The 21,223-nt window shown below is 33.7% G+C and overlaps 2 protein-coding genes across 2 annotated transcripts; both read left to right on the top strand.

The window, feature by feature from the left end:
* Positions 1-1,191: 1,191 nt before the first annotated feature.
* Positions 1,192-5,042, top strand: HELRODRAFT_174747 (hypothetical protein; the record flags this gene model as incomplete). Its single annotated transcript, XM_009022169.1, has 8 exons — positions 1,192-1,324; positions 1,822-1,928; positions 2,356-2,866; positions 3,031-3,137; positions 3,681-3,774; positions 4,478-4,576; positions 4,643-4,701; positions 4,869-5,042. 8 exons carry the CDS (start codon positions 1,192-1,194, stop codon positions 5,040-5,042), a joined length of 1,284 nt encoding a protein of 427 aa, XP_009020417.1.
* A 3,450-nt stretch (positions 5,043-8,492) lies between these two features.
* Positions 8,493-8,687, top strand: HELRODRAFT_146185 (hypothetical protein; the record flags this gene model as incomplete). Its single annotated transcript, XM_009022168.1, has 1 exon — positions 8,493-8,687. A coding segment is annotated over one exon (195 nt), but the record flags the coding sequence as incomplete, so codon positions are not given.
* Positions 8,688-21,223: the final 12,536 nt, after the last annotated feature.

Here is a 21,223-nt window from a genome sequence, read left to right as displayed (position 1 = left end):
AAATTTAGTGAAAAATCTTACAAAAATGCTCGCTCCGATTGTGACGCTTAACGCGCACTGGCACATAGCAGACATTCCAGGATTACAGAATTTTCATTGAATGTTTGATGAATGAATGGTTGAGAATTTGTTGTTGCGTCGTTTACCCAACAACTGCCAATCTTTATGAAACTCTAGGCTTTAATACATGCATTCCTTCACATTTTTACATGTTGAAAAAAACATTTTTGAACCGTTGTTTGAAAAAACTAAAATTTTATTAGTGAAATATTGAAACAAATTCAATATCCCAATTGAAATGGCATCAACATATTTTTTTTTTCAATATTTGAATATTTATTTCCGCCGTCAAATGATTATTTTACCAATAGAAAAGCCTGCTTTAAATTTTTACTAAAAGTTTTACGTTTGACCGCTACGTTGAGATGACAAAATGATGAAAATTGTAATGTTTTAGTTATTTTTGTATTCCTGTTAAAATTTACAGACTTAAATTTTTATTCATAATCTTGTCTCTGCTAATTGTTAGAATCTTTTCATTTTAAAGTTTGTATGTGCATAGTCCATTTTTTTCATCAATTATTCCGTTATTATAACTTACAATATTTCAACTTAAATTGTACGTCTACGTCTCTGCGTTAAAACCACTGTAGAATTTACGTTAAAATGGAAGTTTAGAAGAGAGCTCACAGGCGTTCATAAAACACATTAAACTAGGAAGTCATCTAATATATATTATATTATATATATATATATATATAGATATATATTATATAATATATATTATAAGTTATTTAATTATGTTATGTAGCTAGAAGGTCTAGTCAGCTGTATTGATAGGGTACGATATTTTATAAAAGCCGTTGTTTACAATTTGATTCGGTTGTAGCTTCCTGAGTGAAGTGTACCATTTCAAATAGATCTTCATTCGCAAACAACTTAAAAATAAATTTTGTGGTTGGGTGGTTGGGTCATATCATCTGTAGGCATTGCTCTCAGTTATGGATTTGAAGAAATGTTGAGTGAAACAACTATAACAGTTTGAAAAGACAAATGAAGTTGCAGAGAAAATTATATATGACCAAATATGACCTTGTTTAAAATTTTAAATATTTGATTACAAAAAAGTTATAAATTTTTAAAATTTGTTGGTTTGAATTTGTTGCGATTTGAAGCGGCGTTATGAACAAAATGGACGATGATTGCAATGGCGAAAGTGGCACTGAAAGTTGCGACGATGCTGGCCCTTTCGTGACACTGACCTGGAGCCACCTAAAAATCAACAATTTCAAGAAGGAGATCGCCAACTTCAATTGGAATTTTTGTTGGAAGAATTTTTTCTAAAAATGCAACAACTAGGTTACCAAGAAGATGTGACAACTGTGCTGCTAAGAAATTTAAATGTTGGAAAAACAACGCAATTTGGCGTTGTGGAAAAAATTTCTGAAAAAACAGATGAAAAACACCAAAATGCAAATCCAAAAGTTGGTCTAAAGGTCAAACCTAAACCTCTAATAAGAAGCAAAGATTCCACTTCTTCCTCGTCTTCTTCTTCTTCCCTTATTTCTTTTCCTGGCCCTTGCACTCACCCCTCCTCATCTGAAACATTTCTACAAAACCAATCACATGATCGGCAAGCAAGGCAACAAAATTTTTTTGAAAATAAAAAAGAGGAAAAACAAGGAGGAAAAATTTTTTTTCAAAAACAAAACGAACAGAACAAAGGATTCCAGGGTCATTTTGACACGCATAAATATTCCCGCCAGCAAACTTGTTCATTATTAGTTAATACAAAAAATCCAAACCTCACCCCAACCCCAGCAGCAGCAGATGCGCAGGACCAATCAAGTTGGTTTTGTTATATGTGTGGAAACAAGAATATGTCGGTTGATGATAAATGTGTCTGCTGTAAACAAGAAAGTGGAAAAGTTGTTGAAATCGCATCCGTACATTTCAATGAAATTAAAGCTTTCAATAAAAATTTTACAAATCAGTTGAGCAACACTGGCCCCACTAACGATGAGAATCGCAAATGCATTCAAAAGCAAAAACACTCTACAAACAATCAAAGCAGCACCGAAAATAAAAATTTAAACAATGATAAACCTGGAGCAATAGCAATAAACAAAAATTTTTCAAACAGTGCTCTGTCAACATCTAACGTAGAAGCAAAAGAACTTTTTATATATGCGGATAATTGCAGCCACAAAGACACCAGTGGTGGCCTCAAAGACGCTAGTAGTAGTCACAAAGACACTAGTAGCAGCAGCAAAAACAATGAATCTCAAAATTTTGAAAAATTTATAATAATTTTATAGTGATAATAACAAAGAAAAAATAAATAAAATAATCCAGGTAGATTTTCATGGCGAAAATCGTGGGAACGTACTCGCAGACAAAAGCAAAACGAACAGCGAGAAAATTATCAAAAGTAGACCAGGTTACGCAAATAGCGGCTGCAAAAATGCCATCAACAACAAAAACAACAATCAAATTAATTTTGGCCCAAATAACATGAACAACAACAAAGTCGTCAACACAGGCACAACCGACAATAAAATCAACAACAACAACAACAGAAACATTAGCAGCAACGATGGCAGGAGCATGCAACCATTATCACCATCACCAAAACCAGAGCTTACGTCATCATCGACACAAACACAATCATTAATCTTTCCTATAATTAGTTCACAAAGTAATTCTTTCCAAGATTCGTCATCAGTATTTCCGGAAAGTTCATCACTAAATTCAAAAGCAATGTCATCGTCAAAGATGTTCTGTGAATATGAAATTATTTACAGAAATGCAGATGATAACCCCTTCACTGACCCTGACCAGTTGCCATATTTCAATCAACCACCAGGTCCAGCTCAGCAAAAACAAAATCCAGAGCTGGACCAACATCATAAAAAAAGAAAGCCACGACCACTACCACAACAGCCATAACCACCACCACAACAGCCGCAGCTGCAACATAAACTTCAACAACAATTAAAACACCATCCGCATAAGTACGAAAATTTCCAGATCCCAACAACAAGGACCTTACCCCCACCTCCTATTTTTCATTCTTCATCTATGTCTCTATTACATGCCAACTATCCATGTTCATCAGCACCTCCCATTCCACCGAGGTCCACCATAAAACCAACTCCACCACAGCCGCCACCTCCAGTATGGTCGTGTCCCGTCTGTAACTTACCCTCCAAATCTTCATCTTCCATGCCATCATTAGTATCATCGTTATCGTCATCACAAACTTTGATTTGCTACAAATGCAAATGTTGGGTCTGCAACAAATGTCTATCGATCATTGCCCATCAATACCCTATATGCATCATCTGTCTTATAATCTTAAGCAGCGACAAAGGAGACAACTGTAGTAACTCAGGCAACAGCAATATCGCATACTTTAGAAAAAACATAAAAAAGGTATGGTCCGGTAGGTATTTCGACATCAATAACAACAACAACATCTAAAGTGCAAACTCTCACGTAAACGACCAACTAGCCAGTGTTAATTAATATTTTTTTAATAATGGAGTCGTCATGTTTAGACATTAACTTTTCTAATTGTTGCTTATAAATAGCGATTATTCTGTCGTGATTTATTTGTTCAAGTTTTTTCATTAATCCATACACCTTATCACCGAATAACGTTTAACAAATTCGGCCAGATGAAAAAGAAAAACTTTTATTTGAAAGTTGGCTGCAAATGTGCACTTGATAACCCATACGTGCCAACGGGACTGTCCCGCCCAATTCGGGACGGTTGGCAACTATGTCTAACCTATAACTACTTCAAATATTTTCAAATATTTCGATATCAACAAGATAAGGCCAAGGATTGAAAATTTTAGACTCCCCTTTTCAAAAAAAAATATCTTAAAATTTTTTAGAAAATGTAACCTGGGTTGTTTGTGATGTTACTCAAATGTTCAGGCAAAAAATTCAACACGACTATTCGATAGAGTGTGCACGGTCAAACAAAGATGGTTAACAACAAACTTTGCAACAACCGAACAGCTAGATGCATTAAAACCACTTTGCCAATCGTTATGTTAATTTGATAACTTAACGGCTAACAGTTTTATGTAAAATTCTAAACAAATTATAACATTGAAAGTAATCTTAAAAAGAAAAAGTACCTTACCTTAGGAATGTATGAAACCAATAAGTAAGATGGAAATTAACCTAAAACAATTAACTCAACTCAACTTTATCGATTCCAACAATCGATAACTCTTAATTGCATACATAAAGCAGTGATTGTACAGTAAAGTAAATAACTTTGTTTACAAAATTTGGAATAGTATCAATAGGGAGGAGTTTCATTAATGTTAAATATAATTTTGAATGTCGAGTAAAATCGTAGACTTAAATAAACTAACGTTGTTTCATCGTTATTTACCATTATTCTTGTAAAAAAATGACAGAAATGAGTTCATCATTTTCATCGACATCACCATCGCAGGAAAATGTTCAACAGAATGGAAGTTCGATGACATCCACAGGGATGCTGACCTCCATTTGGTCGCCTTCCTCCTCTATCACCTCACCTTCATTGGTCTCCGTCAGCATGCTGGAATCATTTTTGCCTTCATTTTACAAAAGTGATAAAAAAATTCATACGACAAAGATATAGATGGCTACCAAAGTGTTGAAGCGGAAGATTCTGTTTATAATGGCCAGAAAAAAGTGCTGACGAAGATGATGATAAAATTGTTAATGATGACAATCAGGATGTTTACAACGATGATTATGGTGATTCATATTCACTACCTCCACTCGCAGCCAACCCAATCCCAAGAACATCGACACCAATGTTAACATCGAAACCATTGCACGAATCTTTTCACAAAAAGCTGCGAGTAGATTATAAAAATATGAAAGAAGAAAATATGTTACTTCTAACTTTCGATATGAAAGACACGGAAGAAGAAATAAACAATCTTGATTCTTGGATGAATGAAGGGCTGATGAAACTGGGAAAAGTAAAACAACGGATACGAGTTTTTCCAGATCCGTCACCACTTTAAAATTTTGCAATTTGTAACTGAAATTCTTTACGTTTTCAATAAAAATAAACAAATGATTAATTTGAATCACTTTGACCAAACATAATTGGATTAGACTTAAAGAGACTGAGTACGTCATTAATGGTGATGGTAAGTACGATTATCGAAAGTTCGATTCAATTTCAGTTGCTGCGCAATTACATTTCAAACTTTTAAAACAATTATTATGCGACCCCAACTCGAGCCCGAATGTGTGGAAAAAATAGATTTTTACCAATTAATTTCTGCACAATTAATATTTTGCTTCAAATTTAAATAAATTTAGTGACGAGCACATGACCAAAGGTTATTAAAGTTAAACATTATTTATACAAAATTTACTAAATTTGCATACGAAAAGATACTACCATTTTAAGATAATGTAAAAACTATCACAATGTGCACATTTGCAAAACCTGCACATTGCACACCTTTTTAAGATTACCTCAAAAGGACTAATGAATAATGAATTAGATATCATACTTGTTGCTAAAGTGAACTGCTTTTTATTTATGTAATTTTTTTATGTAATTTTATTTTCTACGTTGTACATTTTTATTGGTGCTTCGTTTTAGTTTGAACAAGGAGCTATTTGGCTAAACGTTTTTTCCTTAATAATAATAATAAATAATAATAATAAATATTAATAAAGATAATAATGAAATTGATAAGATTTATGTAATTTCACTTTTCACGTGTTTGACTTTACGAAATTTCATAGTTTTTCTACATTTATTATTTATTATTGCAAGAAAGTGTAGATTGATGTTTCATGAAGCATGTTAACTAATTCTAATGTACATGTGGGCAAGCCGAAGTGTTAAATGCTTGCATATAAATAAGAAAACAAATAAGTTATCATATAAATGAAGAGAATGGTTTAATTCAAAGAATGAAAGGTTAACGGATTAAGAAAGGAACATAAAAAAGGGATGGACGAATGCCAGAAAGAAAAAATGACCATATAAGTTACTGGATAGTTAAACGGTTGATGAACCGGGTTGAAAAAACAACTGAGGTAAAAATTAATTTTACAATTCGTGAGACAAATCGTATTTGAATCAACAGGTTGGAAAAAACCGAACAACTGGAAAAAGCAATTAATTAATTAATTAATCGCAAACAAAAAGTGAGTCATTAACACGAGTACTACACGTAGTTACATGTTGTCTTCACTGTTGGACTCTTTAAACGTTCATGCTAATTACAGGTAGCGATGGCATTGTTATGCTCGCTGCAACAGCCTTTATTTAATTCTACAAGCTGTTATGCAGTGTATAATTATATAATATGTAAATATACACAATATACTATTAGTATGAAAATATATATTAATATAATATATATATATTAATATTTATATAGATATATATAAACTTTCAAATAAGGCGTTTAATTTTAGCAAGAATCATGACAACGACGACGACGATGAACGATTTCCGATTTTTTTTTATAAAAATATTTACGTACATTTTCTAATGAGTAAGAAATTTTATTCACATATGAAATAACCAGAAAATTTGTTCATTCAGGAGATTATGAAACTTTTCCACGAAATTTTTGATTAACTTAGCGGTATTGCTCTAAAAGGGACGAATATCAGAGTGATTATTAACAAAGATCACTATCTGCTGCTTAGTTTATACTTCCTTAATAGTTTGTTTACAAACCATTGTTCTTCGTACAGTCTTGTCATGTTGGCAGTACAGGTAAATAATTTTTTTCAATTTTCAACGAGTAAAATTGTTTTAATTAAACGGCAATTTTTACCGAAAAAATTCTAGTTATTTTCATCGATTGCGATAATTGAATATTATTTCAAAAACTGACCTATACTAATAAACTGAAATTTTAAGTATTACTGAATATTAATTTCTATATTTAATTAATTGGGATAATCTTCAACCAACTCGAAATTAGCTTATCGTTATTTCATCAACTCTATTAACATAATAAACGAATACATATTTACACTGAATTCAGTCCAGATGAAAGCTTACGTTGGCCAAAATTAGTAGATGAGACATCTCCTTCTATGAGCTGTTCATTTCAATTCAACTCAGTCATCTGCTATGATAACCCATTCAGGCGTTAAATTTTCCTTTCATCGGCAATGGACTTTATGTGTCACGAGAACATAAACCTTCATATGATCAAATCACGTGCATACCTAGATTATTATATCATCACAACGTCATCGTAATAACTTCATCTTATAACAGCTATATCGTCATTCTCATTCTTATAAATTCAACATATTTCTTAAACTTCGACCGAGCACAACACTGACTTTCGGCATGAATCGTATAAATAACGGCAGTAGAACTTTTGACGCAACTAGAAACATAACCAACAACAACAACTCATCTAACAACAACATGTTCAACAACAACATGTTCAACAACAACAATCTAACCAACAGCAACAACAACAACAATCCTAGCCACAATAGAGAATCATGCGATGGCGAATTTGATGAATTTGGATATCTCATTATCAGAGACCATTGTCAACTAAAACAGCCACAGAGCCAACCAAACCCGCTACCTCGACAGATACAAGCAGCTACAAGCAACATTGCCAGTTCAGTAGAGGTGAGACCAGCTCAGTGTCTTAATGCAACCCTGTCAGAGCCGGGTAGTAACAGGATGGCACAGGCGAGAAAGAACAACAATAATGTTGCCAGCAGGCTGAGAACATTCTTCTTTCCTAACACGAAAGCGAGCAAAAACGTTGAAAAATATAATGAGCAGCAGCAACAGATTATATTACAACAAGAGCAAATCGACCTTCTGGTAAAACAAGTGATGCTGCTAAAAACTCAACAACAGCAACAACAACATTTACAAGAACAACTAAAACAGGAAGTACAAACAAGTCACCAACTTCCTTCTGTTGAAGAACTTGACAATGAAACTGAACCCCGCACAAAAACAAAACAAGCATGTAGAAATGAAACAACATTTGTTCATGGTAATAATCAAAATGAAGAACTTCATCTGGTAAACATTCATACACACTTGGAGCCCTCGGAAAGCAATCGAAACAACTTGACCGACCAGCAACAATTCAAACCAGATTTCATTGAAGATATCCAGGAGCAAATAAAAAAGCGCATGTTGACCAATCCTGAAACATCAACAACAGTAAATCCAACCTCAACACCGACAACGACAGCTTCAAACGCACCTACCACCAAACCTAAACCTCCAGTGAGACCTCCGCCTCCCAAACCACAAAGTCTTGCACAAAGGCAAGCACCTTTTTTGAACTCAACTTCAAACAAATCGCACAAGATATCGAACCCAAAAAATACGACTAAAGTGAGCGCTCCGTTATCTCAACGCAAAACAAACCCATCGTCACCAAAAACTGCAACAAATTTTTCACTAAAAGCAACTACTTCAAAACCGCTGAACAAAACCACGGAAGAAAAAAGAGAACCCTTATTGTCAGAAAAAAGAGAACCCTTATTGTCAGAAAAAAGAGAACCCTTATTGTCAGAAAAAAGAGAACCCTTATTGTCAGAAAAAAGAGAACCCTTATTGTCAGAAAAAAGAGAACCCTTATTGTCAGAAAAAAGAGAACCCTTATTGTCAGAAAAAAAAGAACCCTCATTGTCAGAAACATGGCGATGCTTCTACTGCAAACAGATCAACGTGTGGAACGAGGACAAGTGCACGTGCTGCCACTTGAAAACTGGAGAACTCGTCAGAAGTATCATGCAGTCTGATCAGTCAAATGATTTTCTCGAATATTTAAATTCCAGTCTTTTCATTGGTGACTATACAACGACACCTAACAACGACAGCAGCAATAACATCAGTGGCATCCATAGTAGCGTTCCCAACCGAAACAACGACAACGGCAGCAACATCGTTAAAAGAAATAATGTGAGCCACCGACGAGATAATGGCAACACCAACAGCCGTATGTTCATGGATCTAATAAACGACGGAAAGGAAGGATTTAAAATTGTTGGCTTTTCCTTCGACAACGCATCTTCGAGTGATGCATTCAATTCGTCGTCACAGCAATTAAATGCCTCACTATCTTCATCACTGTTATCATCATCTTTACCATCATCATCCTACAAATCTACATCAACGCAGTACGTTCCAGCACAAGCAAAGTTAATCATACCTCCACCATTCAACGTTAAGCCCACATCATCGATCGAAAACAAATTGAAAATACTAACTCCCTCGCCAGGGTCAACGGGTTCGCCGTCATCAACAACAAACGTCTGGAAGTGCATGCATTGTTTCTACATGAACCAACAGCCGCCCACCAACTCGCCACTGGTTTGCAAGAAATGCCTTTCCTGGGTCTGCAATGAATGCTCCAGCGTGAATAACAAGCTCTCCATGACTTGCACTTTCTGTCCACTCGTCGCTGCCAAATGGTGAAAAGAATTCCAACCTTAAAAGTGAACTTACTAATGAACATTAAAAAATTTACGATTCGATAACTATTTAACAGTCTTGGCAAAAAAAAGACTGTTAAATAGAAAAAAAGCAATGTGAAAATACAAAACCGGTTTTTAATATTTCGTTAGTGAGTTGCGTGAAGCGTTTGGAAATAATTGAAGTCACTGATTAAACACTCATCTTCAAACATCATTAACAACTCTACATCCGCATTGATCGTGTCGAGTGGTTAACACATACGAAAAAAAACTTTGGAACGTTTTCAAGAAAAATTTCTTTACATTAGGCATAAGATTTTCTTAGTTGACTTAGTTTTATTCAGACATTAGATTTCCTTAGCTGACTATCCGAAACTGACACTAACGTGATTAAATGAAACAAAAACAACAAATGTTATCGCTTATTACATCAACTCATAACTTTTATTCATAAAACACTCCAATATTAAACATACATTGTGTGTGTGTGTGTGTGTGTGTGTGGTGTGTATGTGCAAATTTAGTGGGTGTGTGTGTGTGTGTATGTGCGAATTTAGTGGGTGTGTGTGTGTGTGTGTGTATGTGCAAATTTAGCTAGATAAAATTGAAAAATGTTGATTTGTCAAATCAGTAGTTTAATGAGAGGTACAGAGGAATATAAACAAGTCAACCACGTTATCTGCGAACTTTTTGTTGTTTAATTATTTCATTATCTGTATCTATATCCTACACATGATACACCATTTATAAATTTTGGTTGAAAATAATAGACAAAAAATGAATTGAAGTTTTAACAAAAATTTTTCCTAAAAACATGGAAAAAAAAAGCTGTCGCATATCAGTGAAACATTTGACATTTACATAAACGAGTGATAACTTTGACAAAATCCCAAAACCTGCCCCATTATTTAAATATGTTTTTATATCAAATCTCATTCTAAGTTTGTTCATGAGATGAAATTTTATATTGAAGATGATTCAGTTAAAGAAAAAAAAATTAACGAAACGGTTTTAAAAAGTTTTCTGAATAACGGTTTTGTTGTAAATTCTTTGAAGTAAGCAAACAGGAGAAAAGTTGAAAGCTAATTATGAGGTTAGTAATACCTATATACTGACACGTTTCACTCATATACATTATTACATATTATGTAGATGTTAAACGTAGTTCAGCACTAATAAATCGGTGGAGTTCATTAAACATTTTTAAGAATTTGGTCTTCCACCAGAATTTGCATATTATATACATGCATATAATATCCAAAGAGACACATATAACAACACCCACCACTTCATATATGGTTAGCAAATAAAAAAGCAACTCCAGTTGCTCCAGAAGAATGAATCCCAAATGTAGGTTGTCTTTCTGGCAGAATTTTGATCTCATACTAGCAGAACTGAACCAATGGTCGATCTATAAATAAATAAAAAATTAATAGTAATTTTAATAATTATAAATAATAGTGAAAGGACAATAAATATAAAATGGACAAATTTTAGGCAACTTGTTCAATATAGAAAAAAACTAAGATAATAAAATGCATAGAATCATTAAACTTTAATGATTCTATATATTTTATTATCTTAGTTTAACTTAAGATTTGAAAAACAAATGAAAATAAAACATCCACAAAGAAGAAATTCAAAATTTAAACAAATTACGAAAAAGTTGAGATCAATTGTTGGTGAAAAGCATCCTTCCTAGCCACATGAGAATGATGAAGAAGATGACGACGGGTAGAGTGCATGGAATTAACAGGCTATAGTATAATAACACATCCATGTCCCTCTTAGTCTTAACAAACAACCATTTTTATTCTATTCAGTTAAGTTGATTCCACACGGTCCTTTTATTCTTTCACTGTCTGCAGATAGTCTGCTAATATGGAAATGAAATGATGGTAGATGGTGTTAGTAGCTGTTGTTAGTATTATAATATAATACATTATATTCATAATTTATATATTAAATTATATTATATAATAAAAGATTTTAATATGTAATTTAAAATTTATTTTTGTTTATGAAAAAGGGATGTGTTGGTTAGAAATTGAAAAAAAAGAGAAGTATCTACAACTGAATTGAATTAATAAATTATGACAAGATAAACTTAGTTCAGATAGAGAAGCTAGTTAAGTTAGGGAATGGAGTTAGTTTTATTACATTTTTTTTAGTTACTTGTAGTTAGCAAGTTTGATTGAGAGAAGTAGCAGGGAAGAAAAATCAACAATACTTTGCAACAAAAATGTGTTTAAGCAATTAAAAAATAAAATAAAAAAATTGGAAATAACAATTCCCTAACAATATTTCAAAAAAAACCTTTTGAAGTTATATTTGACTCAAAATTTTTGGCAAAAACTTAAATTTAAAAAACTGTTTACAAAATGTCAGTTTTAAAAGAAGACCGAAGTTGAAATTAAATTTTTTCGGAGCTCTAGCGGGTGTTAAATAATTAAAATCATTGTTTAAATCAAGGAAATAATTAATACCAATCAATTACTTATTTTACTTTAATTGATTTGTTTATCAATTATTTAATTTTACACAAATATAATAAATTCACTGACCATCATTTTGATCTGCTGTTTGTTTTCTTTTTATCACAATAGGTTGTGATGTCATCATCAACGTCATCAAACTTTGATACATGAATTATGTAGGTCACTTATCATTATAACATTAATAAAACCTATTTTTGTGATGACATCATCAACGTCCTCATCTTCCTCATCATCTTCGTCATCATCTGAAATGTTAGGATAGAGTGTAAAATCGTTATTCTTCATTCCATCATAGTCATTCATAACTCTACCATCTTCGTCTCTATCAGCATCATCGTCGTCGTCTTCGTCACCATCATCAACCAAGCCATCAACTTCCGCACTGACCAGTCAGTTATCTGCCTCTAGTGTAAATAAAAAACTGCTAAAGTCGGCAAACTAAAAATCAAAGACTACAAACAAGCAATCAATCAAAGAGATATTTCACTTATATCATCATATCATTATCTCATTTTTATCGTTTCATTATTATTTACATCATTGCATTCCATAATGTGCGTGCGTGTGTGTGTGTGTGTGTTTGTATGTGTTATTATTTCATTATTTCATAATATCAATTTATAATCATTTTCCATTTTATAATATCATCTCAATGTCATTGAACTTCTTACGTTAGTTTAAAACTCCTACAGCAGTATATCTATTGCGTTTTTGTATCAAATTTCATTCAATGTTTGACTTTAATTATGTATAATAATCTAAAATAAGAAAATATAATTATCATCATCGTCGTCGTCGTTATGATTGTAGTGGCATTGCACCGTCATAACGATGATGATGGTAATGACGATAAAGATGATATGTGGTGATAGTAGATGCCAGAATGATGATGACAAGTGATCACCATAAACAATAAACTCCACCATTTATACGGTGTTAATTTTGAAATGATGTTGTCACCATGATTGTAAAAATCGATTGTATAAATAATCACGCACTCAAATCCTCTCACTTTTTCTCTCTCTCTCTCTCACACACACAAACAATCACACACACACATACAAAGACACACACACAAACATACAAACACACACACACAAACATACAAAAACACACACACACACGTACTCACACACATGCAAACACACATAAATAATTCGCTCAATAACACACACTCGTTTAAAAATATATCTAAATAAAATACGCTCGCAGACTAAACATCCTCGCAAACCTACATGCACACACAAAATATTACCACAGTGAGAAAGAGAGAGAAAAAGAGAGAGAGAGACATACGCTCAGGCATAAAAACAACGCATTAGCACATACATACGCAAAAAATTGTGTGCTGACATTAAACGGCTTCTGAAAGCGAGAAAATACACGTGAGCAAACAGAGAGGCAGAGTATTGTCTTGACGATGTCACGTCACAGTGCAGTTGGAATCTGTCATGGAGCTGTTGGTGATTTGTTGTTGCTGACGATGTCGTCTTCATTCGTTGCAGGCGTTTTTGTCGCCGTTGTAATTTGCGCGTTTCTCGTTTCCAAAACTGCGGAGGATTGTCTCAACCAGACTGTGGAGGATTGTCTCCACCATTGTTGCAGTCTCCTTGAAACGGTTGCAGTTGCACAGTCCAACAAACAGGTCCCACACTAAAAATTTTTCTTCACATGGATCAGAGACAAGCGTAGTCGCAAAGATGTTCTGTATTCTTATATACAGCAGTCAGATTAACTCTCCCACAGATAGCCCAGTAGGTATTTGAATGAACGCGAGTATATGTGACGTTCAGTTCTGAAACGGCTTAGAATGGTAATTGTTTATTTATTAGGACTGTCTATTTATTGCCTCAAGAGACTGTTTTATACCGTCTAAGTTTAACTGTTTAAGCTGTTGAAACCATTTTTAACCAACCCTTGCATATCGACAACTCTTTTTCACAGAAAGTAGTTTTTCATCTTTTGCTGCTCAATTTATTTTTTTATTGCAACACCTGGTCATTGCAAAAGATTTCTGAACGACTCTGAAGACAACCCCATTTTAAAAAATTTTTAACGAATTTTGCAACATCAATGCTGCATAGAAATACTGTCATCATTATAGCTAGCATCTCAGGCTCTGACGACAGCAACAACAACATTCGCGACAACACTGGCATAATATATTAGCAGCAGCAGACATTGACAAAACATTTAAAAGGTGAACTGAAGTAACAAGAGACATCCACCCCATAGGTACATCATTACTGTATCTGGTCTAATACTAACAACAACAACAACAACAACAACAACAACAACAACAACAACAACAACAACAACAACAACAACAACAACAACAACAACAACAACAACAACTTTTACTACAACAACAACAACAGCATTAATAATAATAAAAAATAACACTATAATTATAACATTAATGATAACGGGTAGAAACAAAAGCTTGCTGGCACAGCAGTAATGTACCATCAATTAGTACTAGGAGCCATTTAAAATGATTTCAACTCGATGAGGCAAACAATAAAAGAGCATTTAGCAATTAAAACAGCGTCCAAGCGTGCAGTTTGTCGCCATCATCATCGTCGTCGTCGTCATCTTCATTATTGTCTCCATTATCATCTTTATCACCATCATTATTACCGATGTCATGCATAACTATAACGATTCCATCATATTTTTTTTTCGTTTTTCCAGCAAACAAGCCCAGAAAAATTCTCAAACTTTTCTTCTTCCCGCCAAGATAATACCAAACGATGAAAAATAATAAGGAATGAATGATTTTCCTCGATGGAAAATTTAGATCCGGCTGGAATAATTCAGTAGGAAGGAAGAAGATTAAAAAAGTTAATTAAATAATGCATTGCAATCTTTACAAGGTACTAACATCAATTAGATAAAGATTAAAAGCAAGTACACACGTGCGCACACACGTGCGCACACACACGCACGCACACACAATTACACACACACAAACACACACGGATGCAGAAACACACGTGCTAAGTAGTACAAACATACAATCCGACACGCAAGATTTAATGTGAGTAATTAATAACCGCAAACAACAAAGACATCAATAAATGACAAAAAAAACATCAACATAAACAAAAACAACTAGCAGAGGGCGGAGAAATAATACAGGTTGATATAATCACAAATAACAACTAAAGCAGCAACGACAACGAGTTCAAAAACAACATCAATGGCAGCCACTGTGACGTGTAAAAAATAATTACAACAACAACTACAACAAAAACAACAAAACAACAACAATAACAAAATAACAAAAACAACAACAACAGCAGCAGCAACAACAGCAACATCAAAAACAACAACTACAACGTACTTAGACACACGCGCGTACACCAGCACACATATTAATCCCAATGAAGACAAATGATGAGATTCACCAATTGAAAGTGAGTGAATTAATAAACGAATAAATGATTGAGTGAGTGAGTGAACGAATGAACAAACGAATGAAGGAACGACCAAACGAACGAATGATTGAATGAGTGATTGAATGAATGAGTACTCGCCAGTTACACAAACCTTTAAAAGCTTTCGTATTGTTTCGCATGTATTAAATACAATTAGGCGATAACAAGTGGAGCGACATTGTGTGTCTCTGTATGTGTGTGTATGTTTGTGTATGTGTGTGTGTGTAAGTGTGTGTGTATGACTGTCTGTGTGTGTATTTGTGTGCTTGTTGGAGACGCAAGCCGAGGGACGAATACCAAAAATGTCAAAGTTAGCTAGAAAAAAGAAATTTTTTTAGAATGAAAAACAAGATGTTTTTTCAAATGTTTATTAACTAGCAGTAGCAGTTGAAAAAATGTTTTGAAAAAAAACGCATAAAACTGAATAAAAAATTGAATGAATTATCGCAGATAAATGAAAAAATCTAATAATTATAACTTGATAGCTGTGAATTGCAATGAAGAAATAATAAATTTTCTGAGTTGTTTGCTGCTGGATTAATCATGCAGCCAGTGCACAGCAACTTCGCATAGCTGATTAGTCAGTTTTATTAAAAATACGAAATTAAAATAAATTTATTTACTATTTAATAATGATTAATAATCTAAGATTCCAACAAAAATGCCCAAGAATACGATTGAAATCATACTAGATAAGTTTAATAAATTGGAAATACTGAAGTCAAGTAGAAAATCTACGCTACAGCAACAACAACAGCCCGTGAGAGCCTCTTGGAAAATTATTATTTTACACTCCAGCGGTTATCAAGTGACCAAATAAGAAAATTCTCATCAACTATTGTTTTTTTAGAACGGAATAAGTGATGGCTAAAACGAAATTTGTAATATTTGGTTTATTCGGCCTAAAAATGGCCGAAACCGAGTGTCAAATTTTGGCCGAACCTTTGGTGCGTCTCTAGTGGTGGTGTGTTTTTGTGTGTATGCCTGTTTGTGTGTGTCTGTTTGTGTGTGTCTGTCTGTGTATCTGTGTGTTTGTGGATGTGTGTGTGGGTGTGTGCGAGTGTGTGATATTTAAAACCTATTACTCTAAATTATTTTTACTTTTGTGTGTGCTAGTTCAATTTTTAGAAATATATTTCTTTCATAATGTATCAATTAGCGCATCTTTATAATTTAAACAATGATGTAAAAAGACAGAGATGACAAATTGTCAACAAATCCATTCAGTGGCAATTAATGGCAGGATGTCTTCTCTATGTTGTCGAGAGTTGCATTGTCTGCCTTTCCAAGGTCTATTGTTTATGTGTTTTGTTGATGATTTGGCAATTGTTATAATTGTTGTTTTTTTAGTTGTTTTAGTTGTTGTTTTTGTCTTGTTGTTATTGTGGCGAAGCTGGTAGTGGTTATTGCCTCACGTGGTTATTGTTGTTGCATTGTGTTGGTTTTTAAAAATAGCGATAATTAAACAGTGTCGTTGTTGTTCTTCAAGCTTTTGTAGCGAGGCCTCTTGATGTTATTCGTATTGTTTTCATCTATCTTTGATGTCATGTCATCTTTGCACGGATTTTAAAAGTGTTTTCGTGCCGATGCGATTGTGTGTGGCTGTTGTGTGTGTAATTGTGTTTGGTTGTTGTGTGTGCTAATGGATGTGCTGTTGCACTGAACTTTGATGTCGTTGTGTTTCTATGGCCTGTTTTGATGTTTCTATTTGCGGTTTTCATTGAAAATGTAGTTTTTTTTCATCAAAACCATCATCTAAATATTAATTTTTACTCTGTAAACCTGTAAATTATTAAAAACACCAAAACAACACTAACATGAAAACAAAAAAATGAAATCACAAAATGCACCTAGAATGGCGTCGACTTCAACATTGTCAGGGTGGAGCTAAATGATCAAGGTATCACAACCTTTCTTAACTTTTCCATTAGAGAAAACTCACAAACTTGAAGGTTAGCTTGAATTCAAATTATTTAGAAAGAAAAAAAGAAACATCTATGAATAGCTGGTCAAGCAAGCTGTAACAACAGAGGTGCCATGAGTTGCTTGTGCGTGAGAACGCAACGACGTCTGAGTGCGGGTGTATGTGCGTCTCTTTTTCTTCTTTTCACTTATCTAAATATTTAAATTCAACCGTGGCTTATCAAGTGAGAAACAATACAAAAACGGTTTTACGCTTGTTTGTTGCGCCTACACGAGCGTACAAACATGCGAACGTATAAGTTTGTATCCTTATACGAAGATACAAACAAACGCATAGACATACAAAAAGTTGCACACAAACACGAAGAACACGTCATCACGAATACACGAAGGCTTGCCTATTGTAGCTTTATTTAAAACAAATCAAATATGCCAAAAAAATTGAAGGCATGAACAATGCGATAATTACATGAATAGTTTTTTTCCTAAAACACTACCATTGTTGTCCCGAGCAAATTAATAACATGCGTCGGTGTAGCTCTCTTGTTTGTCTGACGTTATGGGATATGTTCATCATCCTCATCATCATCTTCATCATCATCTTCATCAGTTTTATCATCATCAGCTTCATCATCATCGTCGTCGTCGTCGTCATCGTACGTTTGTTCTCCACCTACATTATTTCTTAATTAATTAATTAATTAATTAACTAAGTAAGTAAATAAGTATTTCTCATTGTTTCGCCAACGTGTCCTCAATGTTTTCCCAATGTTTGTAGGCAAATTTTCTTATCCACGTACTCTTTATGTTGTTGCGTATTTATTGCGTGTGTGTGTAAAAGTGTTAGTGTGTTGTGTACGTGCGTGTGTTGTGTTTGTGTGTGTGTGTGCGTGTTGTGTATGTTTGTGTGTGTGTGAACTTTTCATTTTTCAACATTATCAACATCGTTATATCATTAGTAGATACGATCGCCATCACTTTTATACTAACTGTACTAACATCATCTTTATCATCCTCATCATCATTACATCATCATGATTGTCATCATCATCGTCATCGTCATCATTAGAATTACAGTTATCCACAATAATTCATCTATGGGATATGGCATGCTTTGCTCCCTATCTCTGCATGCCCATGATTATGTATAATAATGACGTCAATGAAACTAAAAACATTGCGTTCATTAACAGCATGGACCCGGCCCAAATGTAACACACACACACACACAAACACACACATACAATATATATATATATATATATATAATAATGTGTATGTATATATATATATATATATATATATATATATATAATATAAATATATCAATAATAATTGATAGTATAATCAATATAACGAATATGAGAAGATGATAAGATGATGAAGATGATGAGGACTGACTGACTGACTGACTCACATACATACACATATACATACACATACATACACATACATACACATACATACATACACACACACATACATACATACACACACATATACATACATACATACATACATACATAATACGCATATACAAACACACACACACACACACACACACATTGAATGGTAATTTATCTGTACCAATATAATGCCTATCGACCCGCGTTTTTCAACACAATCTCCATCCACCAACGACTTTTATTACATTTGGAAAAGCTAACCACCACATCCGCATTGATGTCAGGGCAGAATTAATATGACGTCATCGTTGAGGTTACAATTAATGTTTGCTAACAGAATCGTTATATTTTTTGTTGTCGTTGTTGATCAACTTAATATTACCATCATCATCATCATCTTCCTCTTCATCTTTTTTTTCCTCATCATCTTCCTCATCATCTTTTCGAACGAAATCACAATGGCGATGGCGATGATGATGACGATGGGATAATGTGTTCCTTTGATTTAGTCGGTTTCAATTAATTGGCTTATGAAGCGTCATAAATACATACATGCCTAATTGCACAGCACACACACACAAATACATATACACACACATACATACATATACACATATATATACACACACATATATACAGTTATACACACATATATACACACATTCATAAACATACACACACACATACATACACATATACACACATACATACACACACATACACACAGACATGCACACACACACACAGACACATGTATGTACTTTATGTACTTTTACTGTGCCGGTTCGTTGATTACAGGCATTTATGAACTTGATGATAATGAATTGCTATGCTGCTGAGGGTGATTTTGGTGATGGTGATGATGATGAAAATTTGGGTGATGGTGATGATAATGATTTGAGTGATGGTGATGATGATGATGATGATTTGGGTGATGGTGATGATGATGATTTGGGTGATGGTGATGATGATGATTTGTGTAATGGTGATGATGGTGATGATGATTTGGGTGATGGTGATGATGATAATTTAGAGGATAGCGATGAAAGAGACAAGAATTTTATCGAAAATGAAAATGATTAGGAGAATGAATGAATGAATGATGAGGATGACGAAAGAGCTGACGATAACAAATCACAGCACCTAATATGATGATACTCTGTGTGGCGGCATCATCATGCCGTGAGATAATTGATCGTGGTGATGACGATAATGAGGATGAAGATAATAATAATAATATTTATAATGATAATAATAATAATAATAATAATTATAATAATAGGAAGAAGAAGGAAGAATGACGATGATGATGATGACGACGACGACGATGATGATGATGAAGAAGAAAAAATAAATGGTTGCAGGTGATGATGATGATGATGAGAATGATGATGATGACAACGTGATGATGATGATGACGATGATGACAAGGATGATGATGATAAAAAAATAAATGGCAGCATGAGGCAGAGCAGAGGATTTGAAGTGAGCCAATATTCATCCAGCATTATATGTCATTACAATCAACATCGTCCTCTTCATCATTATAATCATCATCATCAAGATTACTTCACATGCCACTACTACAATCAACACCGTTCTTCATCGTCGTCGTCATCATCATCCTTCTCATTATCAACGTTACTATCATTAATCACGGTCATCATCAACATAACATTGCATTACACGTTATTACAATCATCATCGTAAAGGTCGTCGTCATCATCATGGTTGTCATCATCGTCATCATCGTCGTCGTCATCATTACGTTACATGTTATTACAATCAGCATGCATGCTACCGTAGTCTATCTTTAGCAAAGAACTAAAAGAGGAAAAATTAAATTTTAAATGAGAACGAACGAACGAACGAACAAATGAACAAACGAACGAACGAACGAACGAAGGGACGAACAAACGAACGAATGAATGATTGAAAAAGTGATTAAACAAACCAATGAATGAATAAATAAAAAAACACATTTGGGAAAAATTGAGCGAGTGAATAAATGAAGGAATAGACCAAAATTTATTTTTTGCTAAATATTTCTAAAATGTTTTCATGTTTCAACGCTTTAGTTACTTAGAAAATAGGTAAGTGTTTCTCACAGAAGACGAAAAACAATGGATACAATGAAACCACAGAAAGCCACTTCAAGCGTGAAAAACAATGGGACCTTCTTGGAGAATTCACTTTCTGAGAAGTTGAAAAAGTTTAAAAAAAATTGTCGCTTCATTTTTTTTTCTTGAAAAAATGCCCCACTCTACGAATAATACATTTTCCTCAGATGCAGTTGCAGTATTATACTCGTTAAGTAGAAACGCTTGGAATGACATTTAACAAAAATTTTCATAATCTCGGTTTAATTGTTTAAAAATATCAAAAGTTATCTCCAAGTTATTTCGCGATACACTCAGCTTGCAGCAGACTTTCGACTTTTGCAAGTGTCATAACGTGTAAGAGTGATGAGAGGATATTAAAATAATTC

This window comes from Helobdella robusta, assembly GCF_000326865.2.
Source record: "Helobdella robusta unplaced genomic scaffold HELROscaffold_30, whole genome shotgun sequence".
NCBI lineage: Eukaryota > Metazoa > Annelida > Clitellata > Rhynchobdellida > Glossiphoniidae > Helobdella > Helobdella robusta.
The sequence above is the reverse complement of the archived record's forward strand: the minus strand, read 5'-3'. Positions and strand labels throughout refer to the sequence as shown.